Below are 23043 nucleotides of genomic sequence, written 5' to 3' on the forward strand. Positions count from 1 at the left end.
CTCATTGTGGCGTACTTAATTCTTTAAAAGACGTGACGAAATTTTTTTTCTGTTACTTTTAATCGCTTCCTGTCCCATCGCTAGCTTCTTTCATTGCGTGCCTCTTTCTTGTTTCATTCATTACCAATTGTGTAGTCATCACAAAATTGTATCGACTGCATCCACTCACTACAATACGAATTATGTCTTTTTTCAGTTCTCATCGGAGGTTTACGTTGCTTTTTTTTTATCTTCTTACGGAAATGGAAGCATTTAAACTGATTCTCTCCATCCCTCTGGACACTTCATCATCAGCCCAGTGACTTAGGCTATAGTATAGATTTCTCATTCATCGAATATCATGTGAGCAAATTGTTTTATACTGCTACGAAACCTTCTCAACGCGTACATCACACACTGCTGGCACAGGTTCACTGGCAGTTGCATTAAAACCCTCAGTTCCTTTTGCTGCAAAGGCGGTTGGACGAGTTTGTGAAACTTGTGTTCCTTACACTCTTTATCACAATTTTCTCCACGCTCCACGCCTGGATATGCGTGCCATTCTGGTTGGATCAACAAAGCACTATTATCTGCAGGATCCTCATCTGTCTTTTCAATCGGTAAACAACAATCAACAACAGCTGAACGTGGCGGCAGTTCCGAACTGCACCAAACACCATTCGCGCAAATCTCAAAGCATTTCCATTGCACCTTCTTGATTCAGTAACATTAAACAACTGCTGATCTGCTGGCTTCTTTGGGATGCCTTATCAGTTGGGGGGGTTCATTTATGTTAATTGTTCAGACTTTCTAGTTTGAATGCGTTGCTTCAAGGTACGTTTTGTTGGAACACAGGAAAACGGTCCTAATGTGGCAATCTTCCTAGTAACGACGTGATTGGAAAGGATTTATGAAACACTGTTCATTGTGACCATTTGTCCTTTTACCATTTTCTACGGCTCGTTGGAAACATATTGCTACCTTTGTATTAGTACACAGTACGATATGTGAATATAGGTGTTTCGTTTTTAAATGTTAATGACACTGGTGCGCTGCTGTACTGTGCTTTGCCGGTTGGTGGGACCGGGTGATGTCCGCGTGGAGGTCAGTATAATTGCCGTGTCCATATCTAGCGGGGTTAGCAGGGAGGATGTTCCTCCACCACCTCCGCCACCCCCCGTTGGCTGCATTGTGGACGATCCGTCCGCGATCGACGTCGTCTGCAGATATGCGTGATGATGTTGATGATGGTGGAAAGCAGTCGGGTGGGTGTGGTGATAGTGGCGTCCCATTACCGATCGGTTACTGGCAATACCATGTCCACCACCACCACCGCCACCACCGTTGGGCGGACTGAAGCTTAAAATTTCTTCATCGCCTGACAAAAGAGTATCAGATTCTGAGTCATTTGGTTTGGTTTTGTGTATCATTTTGTATTTTACCTGCAAAAAGATGATGGGGTTTCATGTCAGAGAGCTCGGTTACTCGGGTTTTGTTTGTTTGGCGAAAGCGACAAAATGTTTAAGAGCGGGCGCATTTATTTACTGGATGGAGGGAATGATTCCGGGTGGATTGTGTATTGGATGGGAAGGAGATTCGAATAAAACTAAAACCCCTGCTATGCACTCTACCAAGGACATAGGCGTAGGGAATGAATGTTTCTAACCTCGTCTAGAAGTCTAGATCATTTTGCGGTGATATACTACAGCCAGTGGTGAAGTCGCTACTATGCAATATCAACAACATCGAACATGTACTGTTTGATACTTTGCCCTGTGCACTGGTTCTCTCACTATCTTCGTTGCATGGTGGGTGTACTAAATTCGTCGAATCGTAATCGAAACTTGTTTAAATTCGTTTACGAAATCAAATGATTGAGCAATTGATTGGCTTAACAGCTAGCTAAGGCACTAAAATTCCCAACAAATCTAATATCATAACATCGTTAAGTGTGGAATAATGGTCTTTTCTGTGAGTGGTATCTCTAGAATTCCATACGACAAAAGGTTCATCATAACAATATATAATACTAAGCACCGATAAGCTTGAAAGACAAAAGTTGCATCTTATTAAACCTTACTATTCTACTGGCGGGAACTGGCGGGAACCGTACGAAAGGAAAAACAAAACATAAGAAAAACCACACACAACACACATACAAATCCTAGCTATGCTACTTGAACGTTATACGTCACAACGTCAAGAGATGGCGATTAGAGTTCGTTAGTTTTTTGCTGAAAATGGCCCCTTACTTTTTGTAGTAAACTGTGCTCGCGACCATGAGCGTGATGGGAGCTGCTGGCCGCCGTATTGCGCTTTTTGCGCGTGTGTCTCATCAGGAAGTTATCTGTTACCCAAAAGATAAGAATCTACAACGAGAGCATACATTTTATAAACGAGACTTGATCAAACTGTTCAAACCCAAAACCACTTACATTGACAAAGAACGGTATAACAAGCATCACGACGGCTAGCTCTATTCGTGGATCTTTGAACGGAGATAAAACAAAGTTTTTCACGTTGTCCCAAACGTCGAGCTGAATGATTAGGGTCGTTATGAGCTTAACGACCACCATCAGGCACACGTAGATACACGTTTGATAAAACCAAGATTTTGGGGCACCTGAAAGAGGAAACAAAACGTTATCTCGATTAGTAAACTCAATGCTGTGATGGATAAAGATTTGACGGATTCATTTTGCCCCTATAATTGATGGCGCCTAAATGCACGCAATTTGCATTACATATTCTTGTTTCGTCAAATGCGACCTGCTCCCAGCTTGGTTCCATGGTGTAATGGTTAGCACTTTGGACTCTGAATCCAACGATCCGAGTTCAAGTCTCGGTGGAACCTTTGAATCTGCTGGCAAAATGCATATTTCCTTCTTTTTTTCATGCCTCTGCTACAGTCATGCGTACATTAAACCTTGTACTTTCGTCATGTCGATGTTTTTAGTTGATATTTGTTTCACTTATGGTGGGTAAAATTGCTTCAAAAATACAATAATATTCAAATGTGCTCGTTTTGTGGAAATTTAAATGTTATTTGGAGGCAGTGGTATTTCACTTAACAGCTTTTCGGGCAGGATATGCCAACACGTTGATTTCCTTTTTCGAATTACGAAACGGGAGAAACCCGTAAGCTAACATTGATATACGACAGACCTATGAACCACCGGCAGATAGCTTGAACCAACCACTCCAATCCTGGTAGCCAGGTAGCCAATGTAAATAGTGTCTGCGTCATCGTGGTCCGCGCCACCACCCGTGATATAAACAATGCTATTGCATGCCCTTATCAACCCGCCGCGTATCAACGTGCCTTTTAAGTGTTACTGTGATGCGGTGAATTCAGATAAGCTGCAACAGCAGGATGAGGAATGCCCGGCGATAACGGTCGTTAGATAGGTGCAATCGGTTAACCGACAACAAGAGTGTTTGAATATCGAAACGATGGATTCGATTAAAAGATGAATTTTTGTAACCCAACGTGGGTACATTAGAGACTTTGTACTAGTGCCTATTGATATCGGCTTTTTGTTCTGTTTGCCTACTGTTTATCGTTTTAACGCTTCGATAATATGCCCATGTGAGCTCATTTCACGATTACTTCTGCCTGATTTCGAACATGAACCGTATATAAGTATTATAAAGCTGTTTGCCAAGCTTGCTGCACCCTACAGCCTATCTCCGAGCCTGTATAGCGTAATCAAATGAGTACGGCGTTAGCGTTGATTCATATGCCGCCTTCAGCACAGTACCGCTTTAGGCCACCAGTGTAACATACATCTTTGTGCCATTACGGGGTTTGTTTTTTCACCGCATCAATTCCCTCGCAAGCTTTTTCGTGAACTTAACCAACAGAGAGAAGAAAACACAGCTGACCACTTTCTATTTCATAATCATACAACCGCCAATAGGCTATGCATCTTTCCCTCACAGCTGTTTGCAGCGTTGCAGTTCGATGACGGAAGGCGGGTGGGTTAGGTTTTGCACACACACTTCAACCGCAACCACCTCCTAGCTGCTGCTTCTGTGTGTAATTAAGAGGGTTTTTTACGAACACATCGTATGTCGATCGCTTCATGAACGATCGATCCATCGATTCCCTTGCAGTGGTGTGCGAGATCGAGACCTATATTGGCTTGTGGCCTGCTTATGGGCATATGCTAGACAACTCGTCTGTGGCAGGCATGGTTTAATTATGTTACACCGGCTTTTCAAGCCTATTGGTCGGCGTCATAAGCCACGTTTTGCCCACTTTGATGTTCTTGTTCGTCATAACTTGTTCCAATATTTTATACAACTCACCATATTCACCGAAATTGATGGCATCCCATTTCTTTTTCCGCGCCAAATACTGACAGGTTTTAATGCCGATGTAAATAATGAACAACCCGATCGTGGAGTCCAACAGGAAGTTGATAATGTACCTATATGATGGGGGAGAATTAAGTAAGAAAAGACAAAACACATTAGTAAACGTAGTTCTCGATTGTTGTTGACGCTCAAAAACAGGAACACATACCAGGTACAGGGGTCTCCTTGAAATAATGGGGCCAAGTAAACGTTGGCCATGTGGATCACCAAGGCACCGATACCCTGCTTGGATGTGTCGTACCACCAGGTCTCCCATGAGCGTCGATTGTACTGAGGTTCGCAGAAACGTTTAGCTGTGGATTAAGGAAAAGATTGGTTAAATCATTTCGGCGCTATATTTGCAAAACATTTAAAACGAGTGTTGTAGTTAATGCATCTTTTGAGCAGAGTCATTCACATGAATCTGCAGTTATTATGAAGTGTCTAGTCTCAACAGTCGCTAATTCTTTGTAGATCCAAGAATCCTCATAGGAGTCCTGATTTTTAGAAAATTCTTATAGCTACAAAATATATACTCAGAATTATACCGGTACACTTAATGATCTCATTTTTCTACTCGATATCCCTGTAGGTAGTATGTTCTAAACAAGCAAATGTTTCATAAAAGCACTCATTTATTTTTAATCTAACATCCGAGACGTCTGGTCAAAAAGCTACATAATAAGATTTCTGCAATCTTCTCTCGAACCTTCTGCCTCATTACAACATTAACGAGCTAACACAACAACAGTGCAACAGATTGCCTAATCGGTCGAGAACGGTGCGCTTATCGTACATCTGACTAGGTAAAGTACTGGGTGAGTGGGAATGGATGTTGCGCGGTGGGAGGTCGCTATTTTTTCTCACGCACTTGAAATAATATGTAATGTTTAGTTTGATCAAGCATGCAAAGGGAGGTGATTTCCGTCGAAGTACCATATCTCTACTGTACCAAATTCAGCTTCTTTAGTTTTCAGTTTCAATTCCTTTTCAGTAATATCTTTAACAGCAAGTGAGATTCTCTGGTCCATCGAAGCTTCAGTTTTGCCGAGTTTTCTTTATACAGTTTTTTTTATTCTTCAAAGTTGATTTTTCCATGCAAAACACTTCCAATGTCTGAATAATGTTCAGATCAGTAACTAAATTGTTATCTTCTTCTTGTATGGTACTACAACTTTGGAGCTCTCAGGTAGCTATTATTGGATTTTCTTGATTTTCATGAACCCGTACACCTGGATGGTAATAACTTATTCAAATACTGATAAAGAAGCATTCCTGGGGTGGTTTGACATACGTTTATGGTCTACAAACAACAAAGAAACGGACAAAGAGTACATCATAATAGATCGGATCCTTTCGTACGTGCGTTGTTGCAAAGCCTACTGCTCCTCCTTCGTGCCAATAGTTTCACCATTTCACCTGTCATGGTTTTCTTTCCTGACACCTGTCCTATAGACCGCTCGCACCATGCCCCGGGTAAGCTGTACCCAGCGCTGTTGCTCTCTTTCACAAATAATCCAATTAGCAAACGGTAAAGCTTTAATGAGGCGCCGTAACTGCTACTCACCGATAAGGCAGGTAAAGGCGAGAGTGGCCAGTATGCCCTGCAGGAACCAGCCGAACAAATCCGTCAGCGCATCTTTGCTGCAATGTAACGTCTGCCATTCGGTATTACCCTCCCCGGCAAGGCCCGTTCCTGGGTCAGCCGCCTGCCCCAGGATCACGGCGGAACTATTCATTGAATCCCCGGGTATGTGCAGCGCAGCTAACTGAAGGAACACGCTTCCACAGGCTGTTGTTGCTATGGCGCGTATATTTTAGATCGCAACGCTTCCGCTTGTGGTTCAAGTCGGGTACGACATGCATAAATTTTATCACTGATTTCACTTTCGAAACAAAACACTCGGAGACTTGGGCCACAAAACAACAGGACAGGCAAGGCGAATATGATAACTACATAGGGGAGATGCACGATTTTCCGATACACGAAATAGCTTTAACACTTCGGAATAACGGAAGAGAAGATCACAGCAAAGACACGGCACACTATGTTTTTACGATGAGGCTGGTTGGACGTACGTCCACCTCCTCCCCTTTTCTTTCTGTGCTATCCAACCTTCTGCACGATGCACGACTGCATTCGAAGTGTTGTGGGCAGCAGTAGTTTACGTGGTTTGTGTTGCTGCTGCTGCCGTCGAATGCCAACCATTTGGGAAGATGACGACACGCGTTTTTTGGCTGGTAATCCCGGGCACAAACGAAAAAAGAACGCAAAACACAAAAGCTTTAAACTGCGTGGCCTTCGTGCACACAACAAACGCGTTGCGAAACTTCGACGTCAGCACATACGGGACGGGGTTTCGTTCAGCTGAACAAATTTAGCCGTGATACACGATCGCTCGTCACTAAACTATTACCGTCGAACAATGCACATTTTCAATAGGGGAAGATGACGCGGAGTTTCGATGGTGGAATCGGGCACTACACGTCTCTTGGGATTGGCAATAAGTTGTGGAATTAACAACACAAAATAAATTTCCCAGCCTACATCCTTTGACAGGTTTGACAAACTGTTGGATGAGTTTTGACCAAAAGCAACTCCCATAGTTTGTTTTGGCCAGGCAAGTTTGGCGCTGGTGTAAATTCGAAGATCGAGCGAAAAAGGAGCAGAAATGATTGAAATTTAAGTTCAAAATTTTGAAATGTTTGGTTGAAGGTGAATAAAATGCAGAAAAACGACATTCAACGTGAAGCGCATTGAAACTCCAAGCAAACGTGTCGCGTAGTGCCACAAAGGAGTTTGAATTGAAAAGCCCCAACCACTATGTAAGAGCTCCAAATTATTATATTCAGGCACGGAAAGAAAACAAAATGTAGGCAACTTCAACATATTTATTAAAAGCGGACCAGTATGATGTAAAACACGATTTACACAATATCAAACATTTATCTTCATTCTCTGTTCATTCTTACTCCGGACTGCCGAGTAGTTCGAACGGATTCACTGACCGTGAGCTTCCCGGTGGTGAAAGTGTGCTGTTGGGGTCTTCATCCTCCTCATTATCACCATCATTGCTCACACCGGCCACATCTTCCGTATCCGTGTCCGAAAAACAATCGTCCTCATCATCGTGGCCATCATTCTCGACGATTGCTTGAATTTCTTTCACCCTCAACAGGCCCGGATCGGTGGACAGTTTCTCTTTCTCCTGGTGAAAGCCGATAGGTTTAAGGGAAAGCGTGATTCTGCCTTCCAGTGCCATCCGGAGAATACTGTTTGCCGCTCGGTACGTGTCGGGTCGGGCCGCTTTCGCCGTTAGGAATCCGCGTTTGATTGCCCATGCGTCACAAATATCGATCGGTGACCAATCGTCATTATCGCTTTCCGGATGCTTCAGCGAGAGAAGCTGTACCAAATCGAGCCGTTCGGAAAGAAACCGTATCGAACCGTACGGTTCACGCAGTTGAGCGATCGGGTAACTTCCCATTAGGACTTGCAAACGACGCGGGGTCGAGGAAGGAAACACCAAACCCGGACAATCGCACAGACGTACGGTGTTGGTTAGAAATATCGTTTGAAAGTGTTTCGTGTGGCCCGGCGTACGACTTACGCTTACCACCTTCCGACCCATGACGGCATTCAGCAGAGATGATTTACCAACGTTCGGAAAACCGACGCATCCGATCGTCAGCACACCGTTATTAAATTTTACATGCTCTTCAAATGTGAAATCCTTCTCCTCCTCGTGCGTTCGCTCCGAAACTAGCTTCTCATCTTCGTCCACGTCCACGTCCATGGGAGCGTTACGTTCCTCAAGAATCTTTTGCTCCCAAGAACCCAAATCTACCTCATCTCCAACGTATTTGCGGCAAACGTCGTAGATCTGTTGTGCTCCTTCCGCCGCCATTCGCATACGCCCACGACGGCGACGGATTTTTAGCCCATGCTTGTTTTCCTGCTTACCGCGAAGATTGTACGAAGGATAGGACGTGAACAGCACCACTTTGATGTGAGGATACTTTTGTTCGAAGTATTGCTTCCAGGCGAGCACTGCTTCGGCTTCCACCAGGTCAATCTTGTTGATGATTAATATCATACCTTTGCCAAGCTCCTCCGTGACGTACTTGTACAGCGAAGGAGGAAACATTAGTGTCTAGAAAGGGGAAATAAAATAAAACGTTAATTGATTCGTTTCGGTTCCATTAATAAACACTAGGGTTGCAACGATGTACGTACAGGGAAACGAGCATCCACAATGATTAAAACTATGTCCGACAACTCCAGTACGCGCCACAGCTGTCGCCACGTTTCAAGATTCAACTCACAGAAGCTTAAGGACTTCATATCATCGTAATGATCTTTCTCCAACTTTGTAACGTATTTCTGCAAAAAAAAAATCCATTTTTTTGAAATAGATACTCTAAACCCCGTTTAATCAAACTTACAAAGAAGTAGCGATGTTCATTGCCATCCAGCTGTTCCTTGGACATCTCGTAGCACCATTTGGGCCGTGTGGGAAAGTCATACTGCTGGAAATAATTATCGCCCAACTCCATTTCCTGCTCGCTGCGATAAACTAACCCCTTCCGGGCTTCTTCCTTCAGTTCGCGCAACTCCTTGGGAGTTTCCCGATGAAACTGCAGCACGTACCGGTTTGTTTTGCTGCGTGGATCCTTCATCGGTTGCATATTGATCTTTTCGATATTTTGACCAAACGTTCTCGCCATATCACTGTCCTCGCTGATATCGCTCGATTCTTCATCGTTAAGATTTCTGATTAAATTGTGCGATGTGCTGCCTGGCAGGATAAAGAAATAAAACAAATCAATTAATGCCACTAGCGCACCACGCATCTAGAACCTTCGCCGTGCGAGCATTAGTTTACTTTTGGCTTGTTTTTTCGCTAGCAATTGTTGTTTCTTCTGTTTTCCACTATACGGAACCTTGCGCCTGGTCGCATATCCGCCTTGCGCCTTGCGGGGCATGATGAATCTTCGCGCAAGCTGGTTAAAATCACTTAATAACAATTGCGATTCCAAAATAATCGTCCTCCCGGCACCTTTTCACGTGTTTGCTTTTGGTTGAAAAAAGAAAGCTGTCAGTACGCTTGCTTAGGCAGCGGTAATCGCTCGAGCTTAAAACGCGGCGTATTCTGAAAATGTATGGATTTTGACATACGACATAAAAAAAGCTCACGGAAGCTCAGAGATCAGTAAATGAGGATAATATAATTTGAATAATGAAACATTAGTCAATATGTTAGCCGTGTTAGCCGTAATTATAGGATAAAACTAAATTTATGTGTCCATCAAAGCAATACAAACTGCTACACCACACTGCGTTGTAGCTCCAATTGTCCAAAGAAATGTCATTGCTGTCATCCAATCATCGATAAAAATATAAACAATACCCCAACAAGTAGAGATAATTTTGTGCTTTTCACTACGAAAATGAGTTTAGTAAAGGTTGTGTAAATAAAAGAAAATGTCTTCGTTTAACGAATCCAGAGTCGGGGGAAGTTTGTCCGGTTTGATCGGTGTTGGTGGGGCGGGTGCCGTCGGTAGTGAACCATTGTGTCTGCAGCGCAAAAGTTCCTGGGTACGGGAGTACCGAGATCTGCAAGCAAACGTAATGTCCGTCGATTGGACCGGATCGTGGATACTGTTGGCAGGTCGGCGTTTGCTCGCCCTGCAGTCGTTGCGTGACTATGAAGCGACGGACGCCAGTAATCCACGGATGGATGATACGATTGATTGCGGTTTGCGAAAGTTCCAGCGCCACTCGAAATATGAAGTAACGGCGGCCGAATGGGCCATCTGCCAGAACAGTCAGGAGTACTGTGCGATCGCAACCTGCCAGCAGATCGAGGTCGTCACGTGGCGGTCCGGCGAGCCAACCCTGCAGCACTCGCTTCGAGCGCACACCCGAATGATAACGGACATCGATTGGCACTCGAAGGTGCCGCACCTTCTGGCCAGTTGCTCGATCGACACGTTCACGCATCTGTGGGATCTGCGGGACCCCCGGAAGCCTGTACTGTCGCTGAGTGCGGTCTGTATGTCCGGTGCCAGTCAGGTGGGTTTTAATCGGGTCTCGGGGAACCTGGTCGCCACGGCCCACGATGGCGACCTGCGCATCTGGGACCAGCGCAAAGGTTCGTGTCCGATACAGTACATCACGGCACACCTGTCGCGTATCCACGGTATCAACTGGAGCCACGATCACGAGACGAGCCTGTCCACCGCTAGCCAGGACGGTACGGTGAAGTACTTCGACATTAATAACCCGCGCCGGGCGGAGAAAATCATCACGACGTCCTGTCCAGTGTGGCGGGCCCGATATACCCCGTTCGCGGACGGTTTGGTCACGACCAGCGTTCCGCAGCAGGGACGCGGCGAGAACAGTCTCCTGATGTGGAATAACTCCAAGCAGGACGCACCCATTTGCGCGTTGGTCGGGCATACGGACGTGGTGCTAGACTTTGCCTGGGGCCGTAAGAACATACACGATCCGGAACTGATTACGTGGTCGCGCGATCAAACCATACGGATATGGCGCATCGACGAGGAAGTTCGGAAGTTGTGCGAACGCTACCCGCCGGACGATGACGACGGATTTATGATCGAGGAGGGCGGCAGCAACGCTGGTAGTGTTGGGCTTCCTCCAGGTGGCAAGTTTGCCATGTCGGGCTGCCCGAAGAGTCCGATGCGCGAAAAGCAACCGTCGGTTTCGTTGCAGCACGAATTTTCACTGCTAAATCCAAACATTCCGCATATCGACATTGAGGTGTTGGATCCCATCAAGCGTACCGCTACGGTACGAATCTCCGTGAATGGGTACGTGATAATGTTGCAGGTAAACTTCCCGGCCCTCTACCCAAACAATGGCACCGTGCCGGAGTTCCACTACTGCCAAGGAACGTCACTGGACGACGCACTTTCGGTGACGCTGATGAAGGTTCTTCGGACCACTGCTAGTCAGCGGGTGAAGAAGGGCCGTACGTGTCTCGAGCAGTGTTTACGTGCGCTGGTGAATCAGCTGAAGAAATCGTTCAATAATGGCGATCGTCATCTGCGGTTACAGTCACCCCGATTGGAAGGTGCACTGAGCAGTGCACTGCATGATGCTTGTGTGCCATTTCCTAAAACCTCTGGGGTTAGGTTTAGTCAGGTGGGAATTCTCGTGACGTTCTCACGGCCACTAAATACGAAGCGCATTAGCTTGAAGCAACAAAATACCACTCCGAGAGCACTTTCCGCATTGAGCGGTGGTTATCTGGGCAATGTTATGGGTTCGCAACCGATTCTTTATGCTCATCGAGATCCTAGTACATCTTCGTTTTATCTACCGGATAGGGTAAAGTTTTTTGGACATCTCATCGTGCGCATAAACGCGGGCTTAGGATCGTTTTTTTCTGTTTGCCTTTAGAAATCTTCTCGACATCGAGGATCGTCGGTTAAAATCAACGTGTCTCCCGTGCACGTGTACGACGTGTCGAAGATACTGTACGTTAGCCGTGAGCTAGCCGAGAACTACATCATCAGCACGACGAATGTGGCCGAAATGTGTCGCCATAATCGTGCGGCAGCAGAAAAATACGGTCGCCCGGATCTGGTACAGTGTTGGTCCCTCGCTGAAATGATCGCTCAGCCGAGCACGGAGTTCGAAACTGATGACGACATGCTGTGTGCACAGAACCCATTCGCTAAGAGTCTTCTCGAGTCACTGTAAGAGCAAAGGTAGCTTATAAAGGTATCTTTGGGATCTTACTAACGATTTGCGCTATATTTTCTTAGGATTCATCACTTTGCACGCATACACGATGTGCAGACGGCAGCAATGCTTTGCTGCGCGTTCGGTCGGCACTGTCCATCGGCGCTGGAGCTTTCGATGAGTTCCAGTTCGAGCAGCAAATCAATTAACCAAAGTGTAAGTGAATCCATTCCACCAAAAGAAATAAGAAAGCCCATTCCTAATCGAATTTCATTCGCTTGGCTCGGAAGAAATGCTATGAAACCAAGCAAAATCCAAGATAGATGTTAGTGATTATTACCGTACTGCACTCGTACGATTAGCTCTTCCAAACCATGAGTTTATGGCGCATGTTATGGATTCCGCGGGTCTAATTGATAACTCATTATAGCATCAGCTAACCGGATCGTCCGGTGTGGGTTATTCCCTGCCCGATTTTTCATTATTTGCATTCATTGGTTTGTTATTTGTTTTAAATAGAGAAAAGGAAAACATTTAACTAACTTATTTTTCTATAAAAGCATTTCAAAATTAAGGTTTTAAACAGAAAAAAGATATACTAACTAATGAATTCATCGAATTGAGAGCTCTCACACGCATTTTCAACAGTCCTACAAACCGTTCCGTTCCTTCGTTCCATTCCTTCCTTTTCCCATCCGCTTCTGGTAGTATCCATTTGGTTCTGGATTCTTCGGTGGGTAGATTGTGGGAAAACAGAGAGGGAAGGGAGAAAGGGGGAGTATCAGCCTGAGTAAGCGGTAGACATTCTTCCGTTAGCTTTTTAATTGTTTCTTTCCCCTTCAACTCATTATAGCACTTACTTAGCGGTCATCGAAAAATTAAGGTAAATCCAGGTATAATTCTACAATTCCGGATGTGATTGTTATCAAACGCCAAAAAGCAAAACAAAACTTTCCCCCCAAAATTCCCTTTCGCACCCCCAAAAACTGAAACAAATTTACCTTTTGCCTCGTTTTAACTAAATGCTTCTAACGTTGAAGCCCACGTGTCCTGTGTGTGCCAGCCATTCCCGCCCGAGTGCGCGTTTGTGTATATGTACGTCTGATGTGTGTATGTGTGGGACTGGAAGAAGGAAACACGTGATGTCGGATGGATGTGCTTTTCTATTTTCGTTCCGCTTCTACTCCCGATTGTTGAAATGAATCGTTGTTTCGTTTTTTGTACCTTTCTGTTACTTCTATGTGCTTTATGTTATTCCCCAGTTATATTATGTCCTGTGTATATGGCTTCCTTCTTTTGGGAGGGTCCTTTATTCCATATTCCCTATTCCCAGCAAAGCATCCTGCAGCTTGCGCTTGCGCCCATCGCGCCATAGTGGTCATCGCTCATATTGGAATGCCGCTAACCACATTGTATGTACATAAAATAAACCCGGACTTACAGGTTCACTCTTGCGCTAGAACCTGCGATTTACGACCTGTACAGATACCATTGGTTCTGGATGTACCGCCTGGGAAAGCTAGCTGTGCGTTGTGCGCTTGTCCCCCATTTGTGTATTCTGTACGTGTGTTGGAAATGCTGTTGGCATTTTCGTTCCTTCATGTCTGTGAACGATTATTTCGGCATTTGTTACTTTTCCCGCTCCGAATCGTTTAATAATATCTGTACATTTGTTTTGTTCCCATTCTTTTTGCGTTCCTTGCTTCTGATGGCAGCCTAGCGGATCACCTTACCACACGATACTGCCGGTGGATCCGTCTTCCAACCAGGGCTGGATATTGGCCCAGCAGCTCAAGCATCTGCGCAGCAACTCGTGGTCCGATTCGCTGGACGACATACGACTCGGTCCAAGCGCGTCGGTCGGGTTCGGCGGTGACATCAACAAAAGTTTGCTGGGCGATAGCAATCGCTATCTGTACGATAACTTCAAGCGCAGCTACGCGGAAATGTTGTACCGTTGGGGTTTACTGGTGCAGCGGGCCAAGGTGCTGAAATACCTTTCGAACTACGTCGATACGCCCCGTTGCGTAGAGTTTGTGACGGAATGCTTAAACTGCTGTCGGGTCGGTGCACCGGCCTGTGCGTCCTGTAAGAAACCGGTGCTGTATTGCAGCCTGTGCCGGTTGCCCGTAAGGGGTGCGGCTAACGCTTGTCTCCACTGTGGCCACGGTGGTCACACGGAGCATATGCGGATATGGTTCGAAAGGCACGACGTTTGTGCGACCGGATGCGGATGTCCGTGTTTGAGCAAAAGCTCAAAGCTTTGTAATTTGTAGAGTAGGGGAACGATGATGTTTTATACAGCTTGTTACCAAGGAAGGAAAATCGTATGAAATTTGTTAGTAAATGAGAAGTCAATACGTATCTATTCTTAGTGCGGTTTTTGGACGGCTGATCGTATGATTTTCGGTTCGGTATGAGATACAGAAAGAAAAGTCTGTTTCGAAATATTTTCAGTTTCCGCCCTGTGGAAATGAAAATGATGAAATCTTTTAAATATTCATTTGGCTCTTATTCCGGTATACGACAAAATGCTTACACAATGTCTAACCTTACTTTAATGTCATTTTGAATTCTCTTTAACTTTACGAATATATTTTCATCTATACATACTACTCTTATGCACGTATGTTTCACCTTCTTACACTAGACGTAAACCTCCAGCCTTTCATAGATGTAGGAACGGCACAGCGGACACTTGGGATCGTAGTAAATTAAGATTCTGGCACATACTTTACATACGCAGAGATGTTCACAGGGAATAAAGGCAACGGTGCGTTCATTTTCTTGGCATATGATGCAAATTCCAACCGTCGATGGGGTTGGCGTTCTATCGCGCACTGTTTCAACTCGTCTGGCTCGTCTCGCAAGCAATACCGTTTCGAGCGCTTTGTACATAAATTCGACACCAGTGCGAACCTTTTCCTTCATAAAATTGTACACCAGTTTCACCTGTTCGGTGTCAGCGTGCTGGTAGATGAGCACTGCCAATACCACCACTATAACGGCTGATACCACAAGTTCATTGCTAATGAAGCGCATCATCTGGAACAGTCCATCATTTTGGAAAAACAAGTGTACATCGCACAGTAGGCTATAGCAAAATAGCAGCAGTTGATACGGTGCGGTGATCAGCAAACATACGGCATCTCCGAACAGCACTATGCTTTGTTTAGCAGACAAAACGATCAATTTCAATAGCGACACAGCTGCGACCGTTCCATCATAAACCGCCGTACCGATGAATTTGACGGCATTGTAAACCTTCCCGATGTTGGCGATGAAGAAGTCGGATGTTCCAACGATGAATGCTTTTGAATCCTGGATGAAGTGGTGATTGTCTTCGTAGACGATTCGCGCGAAAATCGTTACATTCTGCATGACCCATGCTGCTTTGCAGATGATGTAGTACACCAAATAGCCGATATAGGATATAAATGTAACTACGCTGTGCAGGAAACTGTAAAACTCGTATATGAAGTCGGCTATCGCGGCTAGGACCATCGTGGATGATTTAGTGACGTTTCAGATTCGTTGAGATGAAAAGTTGCAGCTACTCCACTCTGGTGGAATTGTTATTGCTACATTCTACATAAGAATTTCTTGGATAACGTTGAGGCAACCTTCACAGCGATAGCAGAAGAAACCCAAACAAATCTTGTCCAATGAAAAACTGAGATGCGTTTGTTGTGACATTTATCGCACCGGTTCATAGTGGGCGCACGATAGGGCGTCGATAATGACAGCTGTGCCATTGAATAGCCCACCTTATGCAGGGGTTTTAAAAGGAAGACTGAAATTAATATTTAAAGAATAGATAAATAACTGGAAGCTTTCCATTAGCTAAGCTCTGAAGGACTAGGACATTTCCATTTGCTTCCACGTAGTATTTCGGATTTAGTGGATTTAGGTCGTCTACATGGAAGCGTGAAATTGGATCTGCAGACAACTTCGCTTGACCGTGAGCGATTGGGAGGACTCCTCCAGCCAAGACAGCGAATACTACAGAAGTATTGTGGGTGTAATAGCACCACGATTTGCTTAAGAGAGTAATAATTCAATCTTTATTATATCAGTGATGGGAATGAGAAAGATGAATGAGTAGACGCGTAAAAACAAGTGCGCTTTATGCGTCAACGCAAAAGAAATGTTCCGTATCGACTGTGGTGTATATCATTCCTTCATTCCCCATGTGGTCAATTATGCTCCTGGAAATAAAAAGATCGATCGATTAAAGCTGCCACCGAGCCATAGATGGAATAATCATAACACTTACTGCATCTCGGAAGGATTGATGTGAGAAAATTTAGCTTGTAATTCCTTGCGACTGATACCGATATCAGAGACGTGACTTTTAATTGCCTTGTACACCGCCAACTGCTTCCCGTTCAAACCCAACGAGGCACCAACCGAATCCGATTCCATGAATCCACCGTTCGAGGTGGCATTAGCGTTCGTATCGAAGCCAGGTTCCGTCTTGCGCTTACTGTTCTCCTCTCCCTTGTACCGGGAGTGCAATACCTCTAGCAGATGCGTGGTAACTTCGTTCGGGGAGTTGACCTGATCTATCTTGAAGATCATGATCGCCTTCGAACCACCCTGATTACGGACGGAACCAACGACGCGAGCGTATGAATGTGGCGCAATGTTCGGAGTGTTGGCAGCACCATCATCTTCCAACCAGAAGTGTGCATCAATTTGGCCTGTATCAAGAAGAAAGGGATGGATATAACAAGGGTCCGATCTTCTATCCACCTTGAACTCATTGCCTGTACCTACCTGTATGATCTTCCAGCTGGTATGTGACTTTGGTTGATGAATATTCGACGTTCCGTGTGATTGCGACAACCGTAATCATCGCATATTGGTGTCCGAATAAAGTTATACCGTCGTCTGCCGATTCCAGGACTTGCTGAATGACGAGCGGCAGGACGCCTTCTGCTTTGTTCTCGGAACCACCGGATGTGGTCGTGTTAAAACCACCTGCACCAACTGAGAGTAAAAACGATCCGGAAGGTAAGAAACATTGTACGGTTAGCAGATAAATTAGATAAACTCAACAAATTTAACACTTACAGCTATCGTTCATTTTCGTGGAGATGCAGAAAACAACACAACAAGGATTTACATGAATTGGCGCTCAAACATAAGTTCGGTAAGGAAACAGGTCGGACCGTACCGTATATTTTGACAGCGTCAATTTGGCCGACAGTTCGGATTTGACAGTTGGGATTGGGAGGAAATTTTTCAACAATTGGAGCATCTCTTTTTGCCAGAAATAATTGAAATAAATGTAATTGCGAAGTCCTCCAATACAATACGAATTATTCGGTAAAAGATTTTTATAGTCCCCCCCCATAGGGTTCGAAGCTACCCTGAAACGTTTCACGCACATCAAAGGGTGGTTCGGTCATGCGATGTGACAAATTAAATGTCAACATGGTTTGTTTACATTTACGTTTTAATAAATATCGGCGGTTTAAAGCGGAAATTTAAAAGCAACAGAGTGTATTACTTATGCAAATTTATTGCGTGCCACAAATTACGAGAGGTATTTTATTTTAAAATTGCATGCTCAATTAACGCGGCTTGTGGTGAAAATAAGTGACTCGTTTTTAACGCATGTAATGCATTTTCTTTCAGCATTGGGTGTAGCAATGTGTTTTATATCCGAGCACGGTCAAACCGAGAAAACCTGCTTGCGCAAAATGACTTGGCTAATGTTTATGCTAACATATCAGGAAGAGATATAGCTTCAGGTCACCGGCTGTTAGCCAACGCTCGACGACGGGATGCTGCTGAATCTGTGAAGAAATTAAACTGAAAAGTTCTGCGTGAAGGATCCTAGCGGTTGATGGTCACCAGACCAGCACCGATCGATCGATCGCTATTGTACTGCTCTAGAAATGCCCCTACCGCGATATCCGATGAGCCGGAAATAAGCCTTTGGAGTTCTTTAACGGATCCGTTCCGCTACAAGCCATATTCGTTTGGACAAATTAAGGTAAGTTAACACGGATAAGAGCTTTAGCCAAATTTTCCTTGCATCCGGTGAAGTTTACGTATAACGTTTTATTTTTTTAAATTTCGACGCACTAAACAGACACAGCACGCAGTTGTTTCAAAGAGAATGCATTGCGAATAAAGACAAGTGCGGCGGAAAATCTTCGCAGTTCTAACAATGCAGGACGACCATAATCAACTGTAGTCGGCTAACACTTTTGTAAGTTCAGTACATGGCCGTTCGATTTGAGATGCCAAAACCGAATTATAACAAGTTTCGATGCTCATTTTCAGTGGAGGAAGCAAACATCATCAACAAACACCACCAGAACATTGAGATTTGCTAATATACCGTCCATGAAGCGCTCAAATGGCTGGGTTGCGTCGCACAATCCAAATTGTATCATCGTGAATTCGAAAATCCTGAACGGAGTAATACCGGCAACCTTGAAATGGACACTTTCTTCGACCGGAACGAAGTGGTATGTAAATCATGGGTATTTGCAACGGGTCTCGAGTTATTTTTAAGCGTTTTCCAGCGATTGGTGGACCAGTGGTTTCAATGTGATGCAGCCTGATGATGTGGCCTAGCATTGGAAATTATTTACTTACCGTAATTCGATTACACACTTCCAGGTTAACGGATGATTCAGGCTTGGTTCAAATCTTGCCTGTTTCATATTACGCATGCACAGGGGACATATACACAGAGTAACACTTATTTATACTCTATATGAAGACAGGTCTTTTCGCTTTAGATCGGTCCTCCGATGGCCGACAGGCATCTTATAGCTTGCGTCGGTGTTCCGCCATTTCGCATTGCTCAAAAAAACAGTTGCTGTTTGCTCCAAAAAGAAAACAAACTCGCAAAAAACATTTAATACTCCTTTACTGTAGGAAACTGATGAAAAACTGTACGCTTGGTTGAAAAATCTTAGAAGGTGTTTTAAAAATTAGAAGTCATAATTGCACACTAATGGAAGAAAAAGTGATCGCAGTAGTGGTACAATGGTTCACGAAATTGAAGGATGTTTATTATTAGCGTAGTACTTGTTTTACTTTTTTTCTCTAAGTGTTCCAAAGCTACAATCTTACTGCTTTATGTTAGCACTAATCTCTTTCGACAATTACAGGTATTACAAATTACAAATATTACATGGCGTAACATCACATTTTTCCTGAAGTGTACCGAGTATCGATCTAGCCATTTGATGAGCATAAGGATGTATCAGGGAAGTATCAAAATTGGTCTTGTCCTTAGGAGTGTAAATCAAAGTCAAAGGAAAAAAGGTAAGGAAACACGATTACTCGTTCGGAATGTTGAATAATACTAATTCTTTATTCATGGTTATACGTAGCCACGCGGGTGCGATGCAGGTTTAGCTGCGTCGATACTACTGATACGCTGATGGAGAAGAGCGGTCTCGAGCTTAATCCGATACGATGTACTGGTGCTGCAGATCTTCAACTTGATCTCGATTTCATCTCCATTATTACTTCGTTTATGAATGTCGAAGTATAGCTTTAAAACGGTAGGAAGCTGCTGCTATGTATTTATAGCGTGTAATGTGTTTAAACTATCAGCTACTGTTTGTCTGTAATGTATTGTATTGTATGGACTGTCTTTCCTTGGGATGAAGTTAATAATTAAGCTAAATCTTTAATTGCATTATCAAAAGACAATTTGTAACATGATAATTTGATTTGACCGTTTTTTACCATTTAAATGTTAATTTAACAATATTTGAATATATATTTAGCTTGTAGCTATCACTCTCGTGGCTTTGGTACAATGAAATTATTTTTGATACAATCCATAATTCGAATTTGCATTTTACATCCGAAATATTCTAAACTCACGCAATCTTCCATACCATCCTTGATGTAAATTTTTAATCAAAGAGCATGTGCAGAATACTATGCAGAGTATAATTTTGCAAATAACATTCATGATGACATGCATTGTAGCCCTGGGTATTCCATCCTTTAGTACTGTCTGGTATGGGAAACATTGTTAGATTTTAAGGATTGAATGAATTAATTTCAAACTCTACCGCTACATATGGTCCGTCATCGAATAATATGTCTGATATCTCTGGATTGTGCAAATATTGTTATATAAGCGTTTTTTTCTTCATATATCGTCTTGGTTGATAGTGTCACTTATCCGCCCAGTTACCTTGCTCTCTATCGATTGATAGTACATCGGAAATGCTGCGTCCGCGTGCGTGCTTACATACGTCTACTTTATGGGGATAGCAAACTAGTTCATATGATATGATATGATAGGATTGCAAAATTCTCATACTAGGACTGGTAGTTTCAAACGAACAGTATTGTATTAGGGTGTGCCAACAGGGCAAGCTAGGATCGGTTGTAATATGTTCAATTAGACTATGAAACTATGACAAAATATGAGAAGAAAATAAATTAAAAAAAACATAAATTATTTCCCTTAATTTTCTGAACTAATGTCGCATCCCCAACCATAGGCCCGGCGGAGTTATAGATCTTTACTTTCAAATGTGATAGGTGAATCTCGTCGCTAGTTGTTCTTTGCTGCATATAATATATTCCGCAAGATGGAGTACTCAGATGTAATGTTGTGTTTTCAATATTTTATTACGCTTTTTTACGAAAAGCTACGAACAGCTGAAAGGCATTCCCATTGACAAGTGGTATTATCTTAAGCTTAATTCTTCCTATTGATAAACGCTATGTACCGTAAAAAAACCCGTTTTGGATAGACACAGCCCGCGTACTGCGGACGTCCACAATTTAAATACCTGGATGTTCAGTTTTTGTTTTGCCAACGCATGGAAATTCGTACCTCGTCAACCGATGAATGCTCTCGCGGAGAACACACGTGAGTGCTTGGTTGCATAACGCATCCAACAACAAGGTGTGGTACCGCTCCTTAATAGGATCAATACGCATCCGATTCGATGTTCGATTCGAACCAGATACCGCCTTTTGGAATTGTACGCTACCGGAATTGCTGTGCTGCTAACTTCTTGTTATCTGTAAGTATTTTTTAATTTTCAAATAAAAAACAACTTAAGGGAAATATACACGGTCCGTTGAATTTAATGATAACTGTGAAAATATATACAATTTGCGTTATTGGTCTACATTATAAGTACCTGCATAGCTATATGGCCTGGACGTCTTTCTAAAAGTAAAAAAGAATCTTCACAAGTAGGTAGGATTAAAATTTAAAAGTGTTGATAAACAAACAGATAAGACCATGGTACTTGTTTGAATATGTGTTGCAACCTGTGGAACTATTGAACTGTGATTGAAGCCTGTAAAGAGCAGATAAATAGAAAAAGTACAAAAATAAAATCGTTTTCCCCCGATCCTGTTAGTATATGATGGCCGGTAGCACACATCATATTCCAGCCAGCACCACGAGGAGGTAGGATACGGAGTTCCAAGATAGCGGATGTATTACATGTAAACGCTAAGGCATATAGAATACATTCGCTCTTGGCATTAGCTAGCCACCTTGAAGATAGTTGATGTATTAAAAATGTTTACGGAAGAGTAAATGAACAATTGATGGAAAACTTACCCATGTTCCTGTGTGACCGACGGTTGGATGGATGAGCACATTATCTGAAGAGAAATAGAAACATACAAATTACAAACATCTCTCTGGCATTCGGTAATCAGATAATCGGCATTAACAGAAAACTTACCCAAAGTCCTGGACAGCTTTGATTGCGCGCAACACACTCAGGAAGCCGTTCTGGTTCCGCCGCTTCATTTGGTACTCCCGTAGGTACGCGATAAGGGCTCCTCGGTTGGTGCCCTTAGATCTTAAAAAGGGCTTTACCCAACGCCACAGGTTTTCGATATTTTGTGTGTGCACAAAGCCATCGTCCGGATCCACGAAATTTTCGGAGTGATTGACCGCTACGTGAACATATCCGTACTGTTCGATGCCGTTGTAGGCCCTCCAACCATCAGTCACTAACGTTGTTCCCGGAGCCACATGCTGCACAATGATGCCATGCAATGTGCCAGCATCCCGTTGCTGCACCAGCTCCAGAAACACTTCCCGTGTCTCGCGGCAGATACCGCCGACCAACCAGACTTGGTTGCCTTCCGCGAAGCGTCCGCGGTTATACTTCCGCTTGGTGACGACAGATTCGTCAATCTCGACGGTCATTCCATCGCCACCAATTGGAGCCTGGTTAGTTTCGATGTATTCCGCGGATACTGCTCGAAGTATAGCGTACCATTTCGATATGGCACTTTTGCCGGCACTGCACTCCAATGCTGCGTCCGTCCGCTTCGCATCCCGCGACCACTCGAAGGTTATTTCTATCAGCTTCGATAGGGGTAGATGCGAGTTCTTGAATATACTGTCCGTACGGACAGTACACTCCCACCCGGTACAGCTGGTCGTCGGCTTGCATATCCATTTATACGAATTAGCTTTTTTGGTCGCTTTCATCTTCATGCGCCGGTTACACTTGTTGCACATTTGCTCCGACGGCAATATACCGGCTTCCTGCAACAATAGCACCAAACGCTGCTCATCCTCGGTGATTTTCTTCAATTCACTCAAACTTCGCACTGCACCCAAAGTTTCCATCGTTTTAGCTTCAAACTCGCTTGTTGGAAAATCTCGGTCTCGATCCGATATTGGTGTATGTAAGGGTTCATTCAATTATTACGAAACGCTGTTAGGAGGGGGAGGGGGTTCCTTCAAACGTTACGGTTTGTTACATTGGGGGAGGGGGGGGGGGGGGGGGGTTCAATTTATATTACGTAACATAGAATAAGTTGTTCAGATGGCTAAATTATTGATGATTCTATTTTTCGTCATTCATCATTGCCACTGCTGCAGAGTTTCGACCTCACTGGTTGGGTCTATTTTAGTTGTGTGATTTGTATTCGCACCTTTATACATTATACACTAAGTATAAATTCCTCTATAAATTTAGTCTCAGATTCTTCATTTCATATCATTATTGTTT

The 23043-nt window shown here is 43.8% G+C and overlaps 6 protein-coding genes and 1 non-coding gene across 7 annotated transcripts; 2 read left to right on the forward strand and 5 right to left on the reverse strand.

Annotated features, from left to right (window-relative positions):
- Positions 1 to 1007: 1007 nt before the first annotated feature.
- On the reverse strand, positions 1008 to 6077 carry LOC128714361 (store-operated calcium entry regulator STIMATE-like). Its single transcript, XM_053809235.1, has 6 exons — positions 5906 to 6077; positions 4508 to 4652; positions 4291 to 4412; positions 2415 to 2602; positions 2232 to 2348; positions 1008 to 1421 (listed from the first exon to the last, which is right to left on the reverse strand). Exons 1-6 carry the CDS (start codon positions 6075 to 6077, stop codon positions 1008 to 1010), a joined length of 1158 nt encoding a protein of 385 aa, XP_053665210.1.
- Trnaq-cug (transfer RNA glutamine (anticodon CUG)) lies at positions 2762 to 2833 on the forward strand. Its single transcript has one exon. It is a non-coding gene; the product is annotated as a tRNA-Gln (tRNA).
- A 1230-nt stretch (positions 6078 to 7307) lies between the features above and the next one.
- LOC128712473 (guanine nucleotide-binding protein-like 1) lies at positions 7308 to 9324 on the reverse strand. Its single transcript, XM_053807365.1, has 4 exons — positions 9225 to 9324; positions 8785 to 9137; positions 8576 to 8722; positions 7308 to 8492 (listed from the first exon to the last, which is right to left on the reverse strand). The coding sequence occupies exons 1-4, from the start codon at positions 9322 to 9324 to the stop codon at positions 7308 to 7310; spliced, it is 1785 nt and encodes a 594-aa protein (XP_053663340.1).
- A 499-nt stretch (positions 9325 to 9823) lies between these two features.
- On the forward strand, positions 9824 to 14328 carry LOC128714129 (GATOR complex protein Wdr59). The gene is made up of 5 exons (XM_053809004.1): positions 9824 to 11695; positions 11768 to 12066; positions 12136 to 12268; positions 12906 to 12935; positions 13768 to 14328. Exons 1-5 carry the CDS (start codon positions 9824 to 9826, stop codon positions 14326 to 14328), a joined length of 2895 nt encoding a protein of 964 aa, XP_053664979.1.
- A 370-nt stretch (positions 14329 to 14698) lies between these two features.
- On the reverse strand, positions 14699 to 15556 carry LOC128712474 (uncharacterized). The gene has a single exon (XM_053807366.1). It carries the CDS (start codon positions 15554 to 15556, stop codon positions 14699 to 14701), a length of 858 nt encoding a protein of 285 aa, XP_053663341.1.
- A 622-nt stretch (positions 15557 to 16178) lies between these two features.
- On the reverse strand, positions 16179 to 17205 carry LOC128716032 (replication protein A 32 kDa subunit). Its single transcript, XM_053810955.1, has 4 exons — positions 17129 to 17205; positions 16832 to 17044; positions 16329 to 16755; positions 16179 to 16260 (listed from the first exon to the last, which is right to left on the reverse strand). Exons 1-4 carry the CDS (start codon positions 17139 to 17141, stop codon positions 16179 to 16181), a joined length of 735 nt encoding a protein of 244 aa, XP_053666930.1. The 5' UTR covers positions 17142 to 17205.
- A 4349-nt stretch (positions 17206 to 21554) lies between these two features.
- On the reverse strand, positions 21555 to 22658 carry LOC128712475 (uncharacterized). The gene is made up of 3 exons (XM_053807367.1): positions 21757 to 22658; positions 21630 to 21637; positions 21555 to 21562 (listed from the first exon to the last, which is right to left on the reverse strand). Exons 1-3 carry the CDS (start codon positions 22656 to 22658, stop codon positions 21555 to 21557), a joined length of 918 nt encoding a protein of 305 aa, XP_053663342.1.
- Between the last annotated feature and the right edge of the window lie 385 nt (positions 22659 to 23043).

Source organism: Anopheles marshallii, chromosome 3, assembly GCF_943734725.1.
Source record: "Anopheles marshallii chromosome 3, idAnoMarsDA_429_01, whole genome shotgun sequence".
In the NCBI taxonomy this organism is placed as follows: domain Eukaryota; kingdom Metazoa; phylum Arthropoda; class Insecta; order Diptera; family Culicidae; genus Anopheles; species Anopheles marshallii.

Bases quoted from the DNA above. Each gene is read 5' to 3' on its own strand.
- LOC128712475 (XM_053807367.1), bottom strand. From the start codon at position 22,658: ATGGAAACTTTGGGTGCAGTGCGAAGTTTGAGTGAATTGAAGAAAATC.
- LOC128712473 (XM_053807365.1), bottom strand. From the start codon at position 9,324: ATGCCCCGCAAGGCGCAAGGCGGATATGCGACCAGGCGCAAGGTTCCG. The intron at 9,138-9,224 runs GTAAACTAATGC...TTATCCTGCCAG, and splicing joins AGCGAAAAAACAAGCCAAAA to GCAGCACATCGCACAATTTA. The intron at 8,723-8,784 runs GTAAGTTTGATT...TTTTTTTTGCAG, and splicing joins ATGAACATCGCTACTTCTTT to AAATACGTTACAAAGTTGGA.
- LOC128716032 (XM_053810955.1), bottom strand. The intron at 16,756-16,831 runs GTAGGTACAGGC...TTCTTGATACAG, and splicing joins CCAGCTGGAAGATCATACAG to GCCAAATTGATGCACACTTC. The intron at 16,261-16,328 runs GTAAGTGTTATG...TTTTATTTCCAG, and splicing joins ATCAATCCTTCCGAGATGCA to GAGCATAATTGACCACATGG.
- LOC128714361 (XM_053809235.1), bottom strand. From the start codon at position 6,077: ATGAATAGTTCCGCCGTGATCCTGGGGCAGGCGGCTGACCCAGGAACG. The intron at 4,653-5,905 runs GTGAGTAGCAGT...CTTAATCCACAG, and splicing joins CGCCTTTACCTGCCTTATCG to CTAAACGTTTCTGCGAACCT. The intron at 1,422-2,231 runs GTAAGGGGCCAT...ATCTTTTTGCAG, and splicing joins AGCACAGTTTACTACAAAAA to GTAAAATACAAAATGATACA.
- LOC128712474 (XM_053807366.1), bottom strand. From the start codon at position 15,556: ATGGTCCTAGCCGCGATAGCCGACTTCATATACGAGTTTTACAGTTTC.
- LOC128714129 (XM_053809004.1), top strand. From the start codon at position 9,824: ATGTCTTCGTTTAACGAATCCAGAGTCGGGGGAAGTTTGTCCGGTTTG. The intron at 12,067-12,135 runs GTAAGAGCAAAG...ATATTTTCTTAG, and splicing joins AAGAGTCTTCTCGAGTCACT to GATTCATCACTTTGCACGCA. The intron at 12,269-12,905 runs GTAAGTGAATCC...AACTCATTATAG, and splicing joins GCAAATCAATTAACCAAAGT to CACTTACTTAGCGGTCATCG.